Below are 18,142 nucleotides of genomic sequence, written 5' to 3' on the forward strand. Positions count from 1 at the left end.
AATACAGTTTAAAATATGTACTTTTCAAGGTCCGCAATTTGTTAGATTATAATTTCCTTAGAGTCTAGGGCACGCAACTTTACATTTCAATGAGACCTGCATTTTCTGCACATGTGCGCGACAAAAACCGATCTGAGCTAGAAGTGCAGTTTGTCGCTAACTACACACTACCCGGAGCTATACCGGGTTGTATAAATAAACAGAAACTGACCTTTACACTTGTTAAACTCCCAGACCTGCTTTACATTCCACCGCTTTGATTATGACGCACTTATTTATGATCGTCCCACACGCCAACATAAGAGTCGAAACTATACCGTGACTTCCTTAAGAGACGTTGACTCAAAAGTGTACAGTTCCCGCGACCGGCTGAAAGTAGTTATGGTAGTTAGTGATTTAATTTTTTATTTGATCCTTTAAGGGTTTAAAGTCATATTTTACTAGTGTACCAGAATCTATTTTGCACTCAATTTAAACAGAATCACGGTCTGATCAGCAGAACGGATGTCTGCGGTAACAAAGTCACTCTGCTCCACTTTGATGTTTGTCGGTGTCTTCGTGTTTGGCTCGGCAGGTGAGATTTACCCGTTCATCTTTTACGTAACGAGAAATAAAAAGTCTGACTTTTGTTTCAATATTATTTAATATTGAATTTTGAATATTATTGGATTTTGAATATTTAAATAATATTGAATATTATTTAAATATGATATATACATTATATTTAATATATATATATTTCACAAGTAATATAAAATATAAAATATAAATATATTTGTATCATGTGAGATTTATAGCAAACTAAGAACCATAGTATTAGGGGATAGTTGTAACATTTTTGACATTTCTGTCTGTAAATTGGAGCTCTTTTAAGGTAGTGGATTCAAAATGTAATGCGAAGTATTTACATGTCTCTGCTATTAAATAGTGCAGCTATTTTCTCTGCAGCACAATTACCCATTGCATGGTATGGTCTCAAACACAAAGAGTGAAATAGTCTGGGTTAGTTGTAACATATCCTGGGGTGAAAAGTAACTCAATGAAATAAGAGAACAAAAGATAACATAACATTAACATGTAATCTTTGTTTATTCAACACATTAATGCACTTAGAGCCATTTATGTAGCTGTGTGTGTGTGTGTGTGTGTGTGTGTGTGTGTGTGAGACAGAATGCAGAAATTTAGCTTTTGAACATATTCCAACCCCCCAAAAAAGACAAATTATGAAATTTTCTGCAACTGAATATTTCATTAATTTTGGTTGGTCTTCCTTGAGTTTGGCCTCATTGGCTCAGTGGGCATTATAACCTACAACTCTTGCACCAATTTTGAACATAACAATGAAGCTGAAAAAATGTAGTTGTGCACCAGCATCGCAATTCCATTACTTTTTATCATGGCTGTGTTTAACAAAATGTGCTGATTTTTCACATGTAAAAGAAGAACTGAATTGTGCACGTACAGGATGAATCACATAATTTGAAACTTAGCCCTGGAGAAATTGGAAGTGTTACTGACCCACTTTACAAGTATCCCTGGTCTACCCTACTAACATAGAGATTTAAATTTAAATATTTAAAGTCAATCATTCTGATCATAATTTTGCTTGGACCTTTAACCTCTTTGGTCTGTGTTGTTTCCTCTTTCAGATGAAAAATTTCTCAAAGCTGAGTCTGGACAGGACGTCACTCTGACATGTCGAGTTCCAAATAATAACATCAGAGCTGTATATTGGACTAGAGCTGACCTGTTGCCAGAATATGTGCTTTTATACCAGAATGGTCAATTTGTTCCAGACGACCAGCATCCATCTTTTAAGAACCGGGTGGATCTGCAGGACAGACAGATGAAGGATGGAGACGTGTCTTTGATTCTGAAGGATGTGACAATTAATGACGCTGAAACATACAAGTGTCTTGTCTTCATGGAAAAAACACGCTCCTGGGAGATCATCCGATTAATCTACCTAACGGTTTCTCCAGGTGAGAGAGTAGAGTTGAGTGTGTGTGTGATCAGAGGTGAAGCTGCTTCCTGGTTGTTGATGTTTGTTTGTTGTATGGATGAGCTGGTGGATGTCAGAGGTAGACAGATGTTTCTCCAGCTGTTGCCTTTGTGGCTGGTAGTCTAGAGTTGTAGAGCAGCATTGTTTGGGTAAGGTTAGAGCAGAAACAAAGACATTTATGAATCAGTCTCTTCTTCTCTTGCTCTCTAACTCGTCTGTAAACATGTGTGGGGAAACTCAATGTTAAAGCCTACAGCTGGAGGGGAGGGAGGGTGAAGCTGGTGGTTGTGAGTCTGTGAAAGTGAATCCTGCCGGTGCCATAGCTGGTGAAAACGTACTTAGTGCAGACACAAAACGTCCATCAGCTTCACAGTGTGTCAGAAAAATGTCCACATGATGACTGATGGATGAGAGAGGTCCCATTTTTGTTGTTGTGCACAAATCATTGAACAACACAAACACTTAGAGCTCCTTTCAGTGCTGCCTGTTTTGTTACTGCACACATTTCTGATGGTCCTACAGTCCAACGTAGAAACATCTCCCTGAAGCCTCTTCATAGAGACCAAAGGTTGGATCAGAGCAGCTGAAAGGACACATCTATGAATGCAGTCAGAGACTTTCTCACAACCTCACACTTCATCTGATCACATTTATACTCAGATTAAAAATCAGATAACTATAAAGATTGAAAATGTGACAACATTCCGCAAAGTATTCTGGGTAAGAGTGGCTAGCGGTACTAGCGCACGCAGGCTTTCACATGAAAATAGTCACACAGCGATAAAAGCGATAAAAAGAAACACAACAAATGGCAAGAAGCTGCTGTATTAATAACTGCAATAGCTGGTCTCCATGACAGCCACGGGAAGCAGACGGGTAAAGAGCTTCAAAACAGAGTCGGACACAGACTAGTAAAATTTTGCAGAAAGAAAATGAGATTTATTTGCAGTTCAAAACACCAACTTCTTATATATACAAAGTAAGAGGAGTGTCTGGGGTCTGAAGGGCAATAGGGAACGTCCATACATACGTCTGTCCTTTCAGGGGTCCCACTCATCTCTTTTCAGTGACAGTTCACATGACCACGCACACACACACACACACACAAACACACGCGCACACACTCCAACCTTTGTTCCCTTGATACTCAGGTCACGTGGACAGGTCTGGGGTGAATCTGTTCACACAGAAAGTTCTATTAACAACCGATGCAAATAAACACTAGGATTCAAATCACTGCAGAAAAACTTGACTGAAACAGATTAGTCAACGATCCGGTGAAGAGTAGCTCAGAACTGCCATTTTAAAAGAGATCAAGATTGCAGAAGATCAGCAGCAGGTGTGGTGAGTAAGAACAGGTACGTAGGCAGACATGAAAACCTGTGATGAGCACCGCCCAGAATCTGAAAGAGAGAGACTGAAAGCACAGACAAAAAAAAAAAAAAAAAAAAAACAGAACAAGTTGCCTAGCACCAGTTGGTCAGCTGGAGAGACGTGGGGACCATGACAGGGTGGATGTTCAGAGGTTCATTAAATCCAACATGACTAAAAACTGAAATGTCAAAGGAAATAAACAAAATATTTAAAGTCATTCTGATCATAAATGTACTTTGACCTTTAACCTCTCTGCTCTGTGTTGTTTCCTCTTTCAGAGCACAAAACCATCACAGCTGAATCTGGACAGGACGTCACTCTGACATGTCGAGCTCCAAATAATAACATCAGAGCTGTATATTGGACTAGAGCTGACCTGTTGCCAGAACATGTGCTTTTATACCAGGATGGTCAGTTTGATCGAGAAGACCAGCATCCATCTTTTAAGAACCGGGTGGATCTGCAGGACAGACAGATGAAGGATGGAGACGTGTCTTTGATTCTGAAGGATGTGATGATGAATGACGCTGGAACATACCAGTGTCTTGGCTTCATGGCAGAAACACACTCATTGAAACTCATCAGCTTAATCTACCTCAGTATTTCTCCAGGTAAGTGAGTAGAGTTGAACTTTATCTTATCAGCTTTAGACTCTGATTTAAGTGTGTACCTTTGGACAGCATCGTATTTTCATGTTTGTCCCGTTTACTAGGTCAGATATAACCGATCAAAAACAAAAAAACCCCACATTTAAATAAATACAACTTGTATTTCAAACATGCAAGTATACCTGAAACAAGAGAAAAGAAGAAAAAGCAAAACAAAACTTAAAAAACGTCAGGCCTTCATGTTTATCTCTATGTCTACACAATGTTTGTGCTCGAAAAGGAGTAGGATGAAGTTTACACTTTTCCTGTTCCTAGCCCCTTATTTCGTATTTGATTAGTTACAAATCAATATTCAGAATTCAACAATGTATGATCCCTACATATTTATCTAATAAAAGTCCACAGTCATACAACACATAAACACACTTACATAAAACAATTTCAGCACAGTAAACTAAAACAACAACAAGCTACATTTTTACCTAAACTAAGTTTTAACCTGTTTTAACAACCACTTAATCTCTAAACTTATTATGTATCTGTGTGATAAATACCTTAATAAACACTTAACTCTGGCCTTGACCTATAAAAATGAGTATAATAGAACAATATAGAGTATATAATGACACTTGATTCATGATTATACAAGACACATCTCCTGGATGCACTGGTACGCATCTTCAGTGATGTATTCTGGGATTATTAGGTGTTTTGGGTCCCACAACATCATACACAGCCAGGCCACCCAGCCAGGGGTGATCAGGCCCCAACTTGCAACTTACCAGTAGCTACCCACCGATCAGCCCTCGTAATCCACAGCCACTTTGTGGCTTTCTCTGCCGCTTCACTCACAGCCTGGATGGCCCTCTTCTTGGCTGCCCTAGCCACACCCAGCTGGTCTATGACTTTGCAGAGTGATCGTCCTGCAAAGCCCGTACAACCCATTTCTATGGGCTCATAGAAAGTCTTCCAGCCCGTCCCCTGCACTCCTGCAGTAGTTCCTGGTACTTTCCACATTTACTTTCATTGGCCTCCTCAATCTGCTCTTCCCAGGGCACTGTGAGTTCCAGCGTGATCAGCTGTTTTGAGGGTATAATTGGCCATTTTTAACTACTTTTGATTTTCCCTCCACATTTTACCTTTAAAAACTATTTACTTTGCCTTCTTTTGAGCACAACCTCACATGTCTGAATTTACAGTCATGTTCTCATTTTGACATACTGTATTAACACAATTGATCTAAAATCAGACAAAAAAACATAAAATCTGAGTGGCAAAAGTTATATTCTTACCGTAACAACCATAAAGATGTTTAATGAATAATATTTCATAACTTTAAATGCAAATATTAATTGTCAATTTTAAAATCATATGCACAAGTTTTGCAAACAACAAAGTTATTTGCATCCATTTACCTTTTACCTTGATTTTTTAAAATAACCATTTCAAACTATTTACAAACAATCAGCTGTTCTTCAATAAGATCCCTCACAAATTGACTATGTGCACGATAGCATATGCTAGTTCCGGTGCGGAAAATCCTGTGTGGAGCTTTGTTTCCGGTGTCCTATTCGCGCCCTGTTTAATGTCAAAAAGAAGTTAATCAACTGAATGAATTAAGCGTCGATTTAGATTTCTATAGATGTCTTGGTCATTTACCCAATATAACTGTAAATTATGTTCATGGACTTGTCGATATTTTGCCCCACGCCTCAGAGCAAAAGAGAAAAGGGATTCAAATGTTATATTTCTCAGCTGTTGTTCGTTTATTGTTATTGTTATTGTTATGTTCTAAAAATAGCCAGCGATAGGTGAAATCAAGTAGCCAATTTTATTTTTTGATGCGTGGACATCGTAGACATACAGTACTGCACTTCAGAGTCACACTGCTAGCATCGATGCAGCGATTCTGTACTGTACAGGAGAGACGTTACGGGGGAGATCATCTGCAGCGATCAGGACGCAGGACATAAAAATAAGCATGAAAACCTGCACTAAAAAATCTGCAAAACAGCGAGCTGAAAGGTGAACCATGTTATAGCCAGGGACCACTGTAATTTTGAAGGTAATTCACAACATACCCTTCATACATACTAATGTATAGAAACCCTCACCAGCAATCGTTCAGTTTTTTTGTGTGGCTTTTTTCACGGTTTGTTAACATGCTGTGTAGGTGTGGACATAACGGGAAACATCTGTGACTGTTGTTCACCTGTAGTTTGAATGCTGAACATTTGCCTGTTTAAAGAATAAGACCAGTCACTATACAGAGATGTGCTTCTGTATGTGGACGATGTGTCTTATGCTGCAGTGATGCAGTTCTGCTTGTGTTGAGTGATGCAAACAACCGATCGATCTAAACTCTTTAAACGTCAATCACGTGGTTACCGGCTACCGGCGAAAATACTCGGGGCGGTAAGCCAATTTCTGTCTTAGCGCATTTGCGCCGCTGTGTGTTTTTGTGGTCTTCTTTTCCGGCTAAGTCAGTGAATTTTGGTCTGATCGTGGTGAAACTTGGTGTGTGGAGTCAGTGATAGCTCTGGGAGCTAACCAGCCTATCTTTAACCGGTTACTTACATGAAGTCTGAAGAATTTCTGGTTCGGTTTTGTTTGTTTAGCGGACTTCTGCGCATTTACGTAACTGCTCATTTAATCGCGGCTTATTTTCGGTGTGTTTGGTGGTTGTAGAAATTGTTTATATGACATTTTAGCTGAGATTCTGAGGTTTCTGTGGATACCACACATGTCTGGACTTATATTTCTCAACCCGCGTTATAACCGATTAAACGTGATCTCCTCCTTTTTGACCAAGGTACCGGGGGCGTGGGGCTTAAGTTGTTAAACGTCAAAATCTATCATTAGATTTTTTGTGACACAACAGTGGTGAGTGTTCCCACCTTCTGCTCTTTGGAACTTAACGCAATCTTTCCGTTTTCAAGTTTTGGACATGATTTTGGAGTATATCTTCGCAGTAGCGATTTACCGCAAAGTAAAGCTACCGGAAATGTGCAACCCCACATCCGGCCTCAAACCAGGAAGTTAGCATTTTCTCGTGCACATAGTCAATTATTTGTGCCACTCCAAAAATAATTTCTGTCCACTATAAAGGCGAACATCACAGCCTGACACCTGCAGGTCTGACAGCAGCAGGTGTATCACTCCTGTTTCTACCTGGAGACAGCAGTCGCCTCATTGTTCTGACACACAACACACAACTATCCACAACACTACACACTAACTACACAAGACGACACATTAATTTCACACTCCAAACACGCTAAACGTCACAAATCTCTCACATCTCAAAACTCGCTCTCTCTCTTTTTCTGCTGTGTCTCACTCTCCCCGTCACTCCTAAAACTTCCCCTGTTTTTATTTTTTATTTTAGCTCATAAGCAGAGAGTGGTTGCTAGCGGTAATGTGACTGAAACTATTTAGGAATAAACGCCTCATATATATATATATATATATATATATATATATATATATATATATATATATATATATCTCCACAGTCCAATGACGTGCAGTTAGTGGGGATGGATTAATTGATTGATCTAAATTGCCCATAGGAGTGAATGTGAGTGCGAATGGTTGTCTGCCTCTATGTGTTAGCCCTGCGACAGAATGGCAACCTGTCCAGGGTGTACCCCGCCTCTCACCCTATCACAGCTGGGATAGGCTCCAGCGCCCCCTGCTGGATGGATAAATACTATGATTGCTCCATTCTTTACTGTATTTCTATTTTCCTTTTTTAGTTGCTTTGTCTTTATCTTGTAAAAAGTGTGACTTGACCTACAGAGCTCTGCACAAGACTTCCAATGTGCATGGACTGTTGGTCCTGTGTGCAAATGGCAAATGAAAATTTTGAATCTTGAATGTCCAATTCACCTGATTACTTTCATGTGTGTAAATAGTGCTATTGTATCCTGTCTTTCACTCAGTATCTGTGCTTTTGCTTTTCTGTAGTTTTCAAGTAACATCAGAGCTGGGAAACACTGACCTGTAGGGCAAAACTATTTGTCCTCTCTCTTGTTTATCATGACTCTGGTTTTACGTGGCCCGTCAACAGAAATTATAAACTGGTATATGTCACCTTGTTGCTTTGTCTTTAAGTGGTCATGTGACTGACTTAGCACGACTAATTTATTCTTCCTCAGTCAAACAGCAGCACTCATGTGATTGTTTTGCCCCCTGAGCTCCAGGTGTTGTGCTAGACAGTGATCGTGATTAGCGTCCGCGGGAGCGCGCAGCTGCTTAAAGCTGTAGCGTCCAGATTACTTACAGCTACTTCCGTGCAGCTGATATAAGATGCGGTAAGCTGAACACAGCTTCAACTGTCTGTTTGTTGAAAAATAGTAACGGACCGCATTTTCTTGTTAGTAACTGTAACGGCGTTGTAACGATAGGAATAGTAATTAGTTAGATTACAGTACTGGTCCAAGTCTGTGTGGGTGAACGTATTCCAGTCTGTGTTTTTGAATCTGTCCTGGAGCACACCCATATTTTGCTCCATTGCGGTTTATTTCACACCTCAAACATTTAGTAAACAATTAAGCAAATGCAAGTAATCTGCAATAAATTACAGGTACTAAGAAAATAAAGTACTAACTCTTTTACGCTATGCCCGCACCAACACAGGTATTTTTGAAAATGCAGCTGTTTCGTACACACGTAAACGGTGTTTCGAATCACCGAAAATTTAGATTTTTGTGTTTATGTGTGGACGAGGAATACAGAGTTCATCACACAACGTCAAAGGTATGTGCCTTTTTCCAGGTCACGCTGTGGGCCACATTATTGTTTACTTGAGAGGAATGGCAGATAGTCAGATTAACAGTATTTTGTCTCTATCTTCAGGTTTTACACGCTTACACACACACACACAGTTACTGTCCCATTTAGAAAGGCAGAGGCGTCACGGTGTAATTATTTAACATGTAGTTGGGTTTTTTTCCTGTCTAATAATATTCAACATTGCTATCAATACATATTTTTTAAATGCCTCTGTGCGCAAAATGGATTTAAAAACATAAACAAGTCTGTGTCTTATGCCAGTGTGTTCAGTTTGCGTTTCCCCTGTCTCGTCTTGTTGATTACAATCAGCTGTGCCTCCCTCCTGTATGTAATTTCCTCGTTCCCTTCTGTGTATTTATAGTGTGTGATCACTCATGTTAGTTGCTAGTCCGTCTGTGTTTCTTCCCTGCCTTTTCTCCCGGAATCGTCCATTCAGGTTTGTTTTGTTAGTCATTCCCAGTTTAGGTCAGTTTTAGGTTTTGCTTTGCTCGCCGTATTTCTGTTTGTGCCACCTGTGTTAATAAAAGTTCGCTCACTTCCAAGCCAGTGCCTGTGTCTAGATTAGAGATGGACTGATCCGATATTACATATCGGTATCGGAAGTTGAGCACATCCTCAGTCTCCTACTTTGACTGAGAATTGCACGAATGAGATTGTAAATATTATGCAAAAACAAAATAACATCACTACTTTGCTTGTAAAACAAAACTTATATTCCGTCCTCGCAGCCAGAGACATCCCTGTGTTTGATGGAGACGCTTTACAGTACAGATCATTTATGGATGCCTTTGAAAATGGAGTGGAAGCTAAAACTGATAACTGGAGCGACTGTTTGCATTTTTTAGAGCAGTTCACTTGTCAGCATTTAGTTCCTGAGCAGGGCTATTCCAGAGCCAAACATCTTCTTGACTTGAAGAACATTTTGGGAATGAAAAAAAAATGCCTCTTCATATATGGAGAGGATTGTGAGTTGGGCACCTATTAAAAGCGAGGATGTGAAAGGTCTTCAGTCATTCTTTCTTTTTCTTCAAGGATGTTCGAATCTAACGCAGCAAGTTGTTTATATGAAGGAGTTGGATTTGCCCTCAAACATGACAATGATTGTTATGAAACCTCTATACAAATTGAGGGAAAAATGGAGAGTTGTTGCCTATGAACTGCAGGAACAAAATGGTTACAGAGCAGTGTTCACTGATCTCGTTGCCTTTATAATAAAACAGGTGAAAGTGGCATCAGATCCAGTGTTTGGCAACATCCAAGATTCCCAATCTGGAAGCAGCTTTAAAGTTTCAAGTTCCACCAAGCAAAGAAAAAAGGGAAGTAGTTTTGCCACTAATGTCAGTACAGTTCCAAACTCAATCAACTGGAAGCAGAACAAATTCCACTCTTCTGCATAGTTGTTTGTTTTGTTCACACAGCAATCATTTACTAGAGAATTGTAAGCACTTTAAAGCTAAAATGCATCGGGATAAGTTGACTTTTATCAAGGAAAGGGGAATTTGTTTTGGTTGTTTAAAAGTTGGTCACACAAGCAAAGACTGTAGGAGTCGTTTGGATTGCAACGTGTGTCACCAAAAGCACCCAGGGGTTCTTCATATAGAGCGAAAAGATCCAGGTGCATCCGCAGAACAAACTCAACAGATGACAAGCTCCTATGTCAACTTTACAACTGCCACCACTCAGACATGTGGGCATATTGGGGCCGGTCATGAAGTTGATGCAGTTTTTTCCTATCGTTCCAGTTCAAGTTAAGAGCCAAAAGAGCAATAAAATCAAGCAAACCTAGGCATTTTTGGATCCTGGAAGTTCAGGTAGATTCTGTACAGAAACTCTGGCAACAGGACTGAATCTAAAAGGTAAAAAGACCAAAATCCTTTTGAGAACAATGAGTCAAAATAGGATTGTGCACGAGTTCGGTCTGGTCTGGAAGTGTCTGATTTGGAATCAAATGATTTCATGGCGTTGCCTGTTGTTTTGACTCAAAAGATCATGCCAGTTTCTACGGTCTGTGTATTCCCCAGCAAGGCGACATCGATCAGTGGCCTCATCTTAAACCTGTTAAACACAACATCGATCCAGATGTGGAGCTACTGATAGACACTGATGCTTCCAACGTTTTAGAGCCATGGAAGGTGATAAACAGTGTGGAGGGTGGTGTCCTTATGATGTAAAAAACAAATTTGGCTGGGTCATAAAGAAACAAAGCAGCCATGCCTATGGAAGTAAAGCATCCTGCAATTTTTGACAAAGTATATGCATGTGTTAACACTGATTTTACGCCATATGCATCAAAAGTTGGGAGATGCAGGAGGAGTGCACATGCTTTCAAAACTGAGACAAAAATACTGGATACTAAATGCAAATTCTGCTGCCAGGAAAATCATCTCTCGTTGCATCCTGTGTAGACATAACAGAGGAAGGTTTGTTGAACAAAAGATGGCAGATCTGCCTTAAGAGAGAGTACTGCCAGGCACAGCTCCATTCACAAATATTGGAGTGGACTATTTTGAACCTGTAAGTGTTAAAAGAGGATGAAGTCTCCTTGAAAGGTATGGGGTTCTTTTTACTTGTTTGACCAGTCGTGCAGTGCATCTGGAAATTGTATGTACATTTAATACTGACTCTTGTATAAATGCTGTGCGGAGGTTCATCTGTAGACGAGGCCCAGTTTCGACCATCTGGTCTGATAATGCTACAAATTTTGTTGGGGCAAATCGAGAGTTGCTGTAGCTGTTTATTGAAAACTTTTACAATACACAACACAACAGAAGCACCTCCCACTGTAGAACCCGTCTTGGTTACAAAGGACAAGGCACTGTGTGTGTGTGTGTGTGTGTGTGTGTGTGTGTGTGTGTATGTGTGTACAGACGTCTGTGTGTGTCTGTGTGAGTGACTTGGTGATCACAATTGTGATCATAATCCCCCCCACACCCAATATATGGTTCAATTCCCGTATTGGTTCACCATACACAACAAAGGTGAAGCCATAAAAGGGAAGGAAGCTTACCAAACAACAAACAGAATCTTCACAAGGGATGCCTCTTTGATAAAACACTACAGTCTCCCCCCCAGAACCTCGAGAGGCTGGGGAGGGGGACAAAGGAATGTCTTCGATCACACATTTTGAACTAAGAATTACAAATTTAAGAAACAAAATGACAACGTTCAACAATTTGACTTAACCTTTCCCCCTTTTTGTCATTAAGTACTTAAATTTCAACTTATGCACCGTTGTTTTGACAGTGTCAGTGTAGACTTCTTTCATACACAGCTCCTCACATCATTTACCTCCTTTAGCAAAAAAAGTTCACTGTTAATTCATGTAAGCAGTTAACCTGCTTCTCACTGATCTCATACACAGTAAACTACATCCTGCAAGTAAACAAATGAATGTCGACAGTCAAACAAGAAGAATCAACATTCTCAAAATCATATGTCAACTGTAAACAGAAATAGACATTTTATTGTTTGTCCATGTGGCTCTCAGCTAACTTCAAAGCTGTAGCCTGGTAAACACTCTTCTTTATGACTCCTATCAACCCCCAAAAATCTTCTCACTGTAGGCATTCTGGGGGGGTTAGAGGCAACTGGTCAATCATCAGCAGTTACAACTCTCCCTTTTGTCACTGCAAAAAAAGATTTTTAAAAGGAAATTTTAAAAAGCTCAAGTTGTTTATGATCTTCTCCCCCCTTTTTGAGTCAGGTCCACCCATGGCTCAAAACTTCAACCAGCTTAGATAAGGTGACATGATGTAAAATGTAGACAAAATACTTCTCTGTTTTTATCTCTCCCTCGCAGAGGAGCATCTCTGCAGAGCATTAACTCTCCATGGCAAAGTGACACACTCTAGGTGATCTTCATCCTTGGGAAAAGTGGTGTCAGCTATTCCACAGTCTCCTAGCATCTGTGCTTCACACAGAACCACTATTGATGGGTCATAAAGGTCATAAAGTTAACACTCTACTGTAAAAAGAAGTAGACCGGTTTCAAACAGTATATCTCACACTGTACACAGTGTCCTGCTGTAAATCACATGATCAAATCACATGATTAATCCTCTGCTGCAGAAAAGAAATGTTAATGTTAGGGTTGCACAGGTGTATACACACTTTCTCACAATGATCTCTGTGAGTAACACAAGCCCATGAATAACACACCCTGGTAAATTCAGAAACATCCAGAAAAATTACAACTAAAAAGGTTAAATTTGCAAAGTTCACATAGTCATGTGATCCAAATTTCCTCCTGTGATCCCGTCCTGCTCCTGCAACAGAAGACACACACAGAGATACACCCACACCTTGTCACATTGGCGTTGGGTTAACGTCAGTTCCCCATTTTTGATTTTCACTCATTCATTCATTGATTCTTTCTTTGCTGATAGTGGAATTTATGGTCACATTTCGTTTACACCCTCAGCAAAACGACGACATTTCAAAAAGAAAAATAATTTAGACTGGATTACCTCGCTGAATCTTTTTAGAAAGGGACTCGCTTTCTAATTTTCCCAGATGAGTGGCTTTCTCCTGAGCCCATTTTGATTTTGGAGAAACTCACTTTGCAACCGTTTGTAACAACAACATTCAGATCTGCTTAGATGACAGAAAAAAAATTATCAAAAAAAACTTTCAGTGCACTAGCAAAGTAACAAAATAAAAAGGAAAAGACAGGAAAGGAAAAAAAGGAAAGGCCTTGTTAAGTCATGACACGTGTTCTTCATCTCAGAGGCGGGTAAATCATACTAAACCTAATTGGCAGGCTCAACTTTGTAACAAAAAACAAATCATCAGCCAAATTAAATGGGTCCAGTCCATACAGACAATATTCATTTCTAAATTATTCACTAACAATCTTGTGCTTAATGTTCTTTGTCAATATTGTAGAAAATGTTAAACCTAATCATCATCTCGACCTCCTCTGATGACCTGTTTGATGTTGCATGCTGTTGGAAAGGCAGTGGGGAGAGGGGACACTTGGGCAGTGCATTTATTGCAGCATATAATGTGTTTTCTGGATACACTGGTGCTTTTTCAGCATTCAAAGATTGATGGCACCATGTCAGACCATTTCAGGCGAATCAGGCTTTAACTTAACAAAAAAGTTATCAATAGTTCTTTTCATCTTTTCTTATTACCCACAGCTACATCCACTTCTGTCGGGCCTAGGGCTGGGTATCATCACTGATTTTTTTTTTAATCTATTCGATTCCGGTTTTCAAAGTCCTGATTCGATTCAATTTTGCCTCAGACAGTCAGAACTTCAGAATCAGAATAGTGAACATCACAGCAGATGACTTTGTGTCAAAGTAACTGAGAAAAAAACACAGAAAAACATGAAGGAGATTTTTCTGGTCTGGCTTTTCATAGCAGATAACCTTAAAATTATTGTGCAATATTGCATAATTTTAAAAAGTGTAAATTTCTTCAGTATTGAACAGCAGACCTTAAGTTTTCTTGTCCGGGATCATTTAAGTGAAAAGAAAAGAAAAGAAAAAGATAGCGGCTAACGGCGCTGTAAACAACGGTAGACTGGTGTGTAATAAGCTAATGAATAATGCAGAAAACAGAGATTTGAGACGAGAAACTTTTCTTGAAGTACAGAGAGAGAGAGATGGAAAGGGAAAGGGAGGGAGGGAGGGAGGGAGGGAGAGAGCTATTCATGAAGTGTGATTTTTATTGTGGTGGAAGCAAAACAGCAAAACTCAGAGGGAATTCATGACCCCATTTATAAGATAAGATAAGATAAGATAACCTTTATTAGTCCCACACGTGGGAAATTTGTTATCAAATGTGAAGTGTAGTTTGCTGCTTCTTGTGCTGCTGGTTTAATTAATTAAACACAGAGGTTTAGTTAAACACAGAGCGGACCCGACGCATCAGAATTGCTGAGCTCCGAAAGCTCCGAAAGGTTTAGTTCACGACAGGGGCATAATGTGTGTCTCTTGGTGACCACAGGGAGAGATTTCTTTTTGTTGTTGGTTGTTTGTTACACTAATTTTTTTTTAGTCACACCACTAAAAAATTTGGTCACATCTAGAGCCCTGTGTGTATATGCATGTAGGGTTAGTATAGTTAATGCATTTTCTGAAAAAAAAAATCCATGAATATACATGGTAGGATTTTTAAAGAATTTATTCGTAAATCAGGGTGGCAAATAAGTATTTGGTCAATAACAAAAATACAACTCAATACTTGGTAACATAACCTTTGTTGGCAATAACAGAGGTCAAACGTTTACTGTAGGTCTTTACCAGGTTTGCACACACAGTAGCTGGTATTTTGGCCCATTCCTCCATGCAGATCTTCTCCAGAGCAGTGATGTTTTGGGGCTGTCGCCGAGCAACACGGACTTTCAACTCCCGCCACAGATTTTCTATGGGGTTGAGGTCTGGAGACTGGCTAGGCCACTCCAGGACTTTCAAATGCTTCTTACGGAGCCACTCCTTTGTTGCCCGGGCGGTGTGTTTTGGATCATTGTCATGTTGGAAGACCCAGCCGCGTTTCATCTTCAAAGTTCTCACTGATGGAAGGAGGTTTTGGCTCAAAATCTCACGATACATGGCCCCATTCATTCTGTCCTTAACACGGATCAGTCGTCCTGTCCCCTTGGCAGAAAAACAGCCCCATAGCATGATGTTTCCACCCCATGCTTCACAGTAGGTATGGTGTTCTTGGGATGCAACTCAGTATTCTTCGTCCTCCAAACACGACGAGTTGAGTTTATACCAAAAAGTTCTACTTTGGTTTCATCTGACCACATGACATTCTCCCAATCCTCTGCTGTATCATCCATGTGCTCTCTGGCAAACTTCAGACGGGCCTGGACATGCACTCGCTTCAGCAGCGGAACACGTCTGGCACTGCGGGATCTGATTCCCTGCCGTTTTAGTGTGTTACTGATGGTGACCTTTGTTACTTTGGTCCCAGCTCTCTGCAGGTCATTCACCAGGTCCCCGTGTGGTTCTGGGATCTTTGCTCACCGTTCTCATGATCATTTTGACCCCACGGGATGAGATCTTGCGTGGAGCCCCAGATCGTGGGAGATTATCAGTGGTCTTGTATGTCTTCCATTTCCTGATGATTGCTCCCACAGTTGATTTTTTCACACCAAGCTGCTTGCCTATTGTAGATTCACTCTTCCCAGCTTGGTGCAGGTCTACAATACTTTTACTGGTGTCCTTCGAGAGCTCTTTGGTCTTGGCCATGGCGGAGTTTGGAGTCTGACTGTTTGAGGCTGTGGACAGGTGTCTTTTATACAGATGATGAGTTCAAACAGGTGCCATTCATACAGGTAACGAGTGGGGGACAGAAAAGCGTCTTACAGAAGACGTTACAGGTCTGTGGGAGCCAGGGATTTTCCATGTTTGAGGTGACCAAATACTTATTTGCCACCCTGATTTACGAATAAATTCTTTACAAATCCTACCATGTGTATTCATGGATTTTTTTTTTCACATTCTGTCTCTCACAGTTGACGTGTACCTCTGGTGCAAATTACTGGCCTCTGTCATCATTTTAGGTGGGGGCACTTGCACAATCGGTGGCTGACTAAATACTTTTTTGCCCCACTGTAACTGTGGTAATGTAAATATAATATGTCCAATATTATATGTATTTGTAACGGAGCGAAGGTGGTTTTTGCACAGTGTTATTAAATAAGGGAAACCTTCCTCAAAACGGACAGAGCAGTGGAGCAGCCAAGGGAATGCAAACGAATTAAAAACTATGAATTGTGGGATATATGGGGCCACGAAGCGTGCACCGGACCACGCTTGATATTTGGGGAAATCGACGGCGCATTTGGAGTATGCATTTGAAGTACACTTTGAATTGGGACAGCCGTCTTCGCGTGGCGGTGACGTAATCACACTTGAAATGAGTACTTCAAGCGTTCATACCCTGAATTGGGACACAGCTCTTATCTTCAGGCAGAGGTTAGCTTCTGCGGAGCTTGTTTTCTCAGAGTTAGGAACACATGGAAGCTAACCCCTTAAAACCGGTCGGAGCGGGCACGCTCCGTTTTGCGTAACTATTTTTAAATCCCTGTAGAACCGGAACCACGTAAGCTAGAGCAATATTTTTTTTATTTGTTTTTTTGCATATGAAACCAGAGGAGTTGTACTTACATCTTATGCCATCAACTTGTCCTAGGTCACAGTTTCCTTCCACATGTAGTTTTGCAAAAATTGCATAAAAAGCACTTGCACCAACAAGAACCTAAAATTCCAGAAACAGGCTTTGCCGATCCGATCAGCTGTTCGTAACACTTCCTACATTGGAATAGACGTCAGCACAAACTATCGTATGTCCGCCATTAGCTGCCTGAAACCGGAAGTGATGTCATTTTCGCTGAAATGTAATTTTGTTTTTTTTGTTATTATAGGCCTCATAATCCTATATATATATATATATATATATATATATATATGTAAGTTATATATAAGTTATGTATGACTTTCTGTGTCGTTTCTGGGATGCTTAGAACTTAAATTGCACTGCTGGAAATAGTTTGTTTATTTTGATGCATATGCTGTTTTTTTGCAAATTTGCATTATAATATTTCTTTTCGTTTCTTCTGCAGTATATAAAAATTGGTGTATTTCAAAAATAAAACTATGAAGACGCTTAAAATAAATTTCCTGTGGTGGTAACTATTTTGTGCAACATTTTTGTATTTACAGTTTTGAGGAATAAGCCTCTTAAATTTCTCTAACTCGAAATTTATATAACAAAAAACAAAAACAATTTTCAACATCTTTTGTAGTTTATTGCACATTTTTTGCAATTTATGTAATTACTATGCACTTAATGCAAACATGTGGTTAAATTTGGGCTGTAGTCTTGATGTATAGCAACTTGAAACGCTCCCAAAAATGGCACTATAGCATGTAAAAATACAATATAAGCTCTGGTGGACTTGGTTCTATGTTAGTTCTTAAAGGGTTAAAAACAAGCGTGTCCATGCTCCCAGGTGTACACACGGGTGCTCACACAAACAAACTACACCCTTTTTGGCTCCTACCTTAAAGCACTGTCGATCTGACGTGCTGCACAATAATGTTTAATATTTAGTATTTACTGTATATTCCCATATATCATTGTGATGTTGTTTATTATGTCGCTCTTTTTTTTGTTCTGCTTGTTTTCTCTTTTTTCTTTCTCAACAGGTGATCCAGGCGATTGATATCTGTATTTTTTGTCTGCTTATTTTGTTGGTTTTTGTTTTTTGCCCTTATCCCTGTCCATCTTCCCTGCTGTTTTTCTTTCCCTCTTTCTTTCTACCCTTTCTTTTCCCCAGTGAAGCCTCTCCCGTATTAAGCAAGTAAAAAAAACATAAAAAACACAATAAAAGGTGAATCAA

The 18,142-nt window shown here is 39.8% G+C and overlaps 1 protein-coding gene across 1 annotated transcript in view; it reads left to right on the top strand.

Moving 5' to 3' along the window:
• Nucleotides 1-342: 342 nt before the first annotated feature.
• The window catches only part of LOC120438303, a 37,379-nt gene continuing 19,579 nt past the window's right edge, over nt 343-18,142 (top strand). Inside the window, exons 1-3 of the mRNA XM_039608714.1 lie at nt 343-574; nt 1,650-1,982; nt 3,655-3,987. Of these exons, the coding sequence (XP_039464648.1) occupies nt 505-574; nt 1,650-1,982; nt 3,655-3,987 (736 nt within the window). The 5' untranslated portion in view covers nt 343-504. The remainder of the gene's footprint in view (nt 575-1,649; nt 1,983-3,654; nt 3,988-18,142) is intronic.

This window comes from Oreochromis aureus, linkage group 3 (genome assembly GCF_013358895.1).
Source record: "Oreochromis aureus strain Israel breed Guangdong linkage group 3, ZZ_aureus, whole genome shotgun sequence".
Taxonomy (NCBI): domain Eukaryota; kingdom Metazoa; phylum Chordata; class Actinopteri; order Cichliformes; family Cichlidae; genus Oreochromis; species Oreochromis aureus.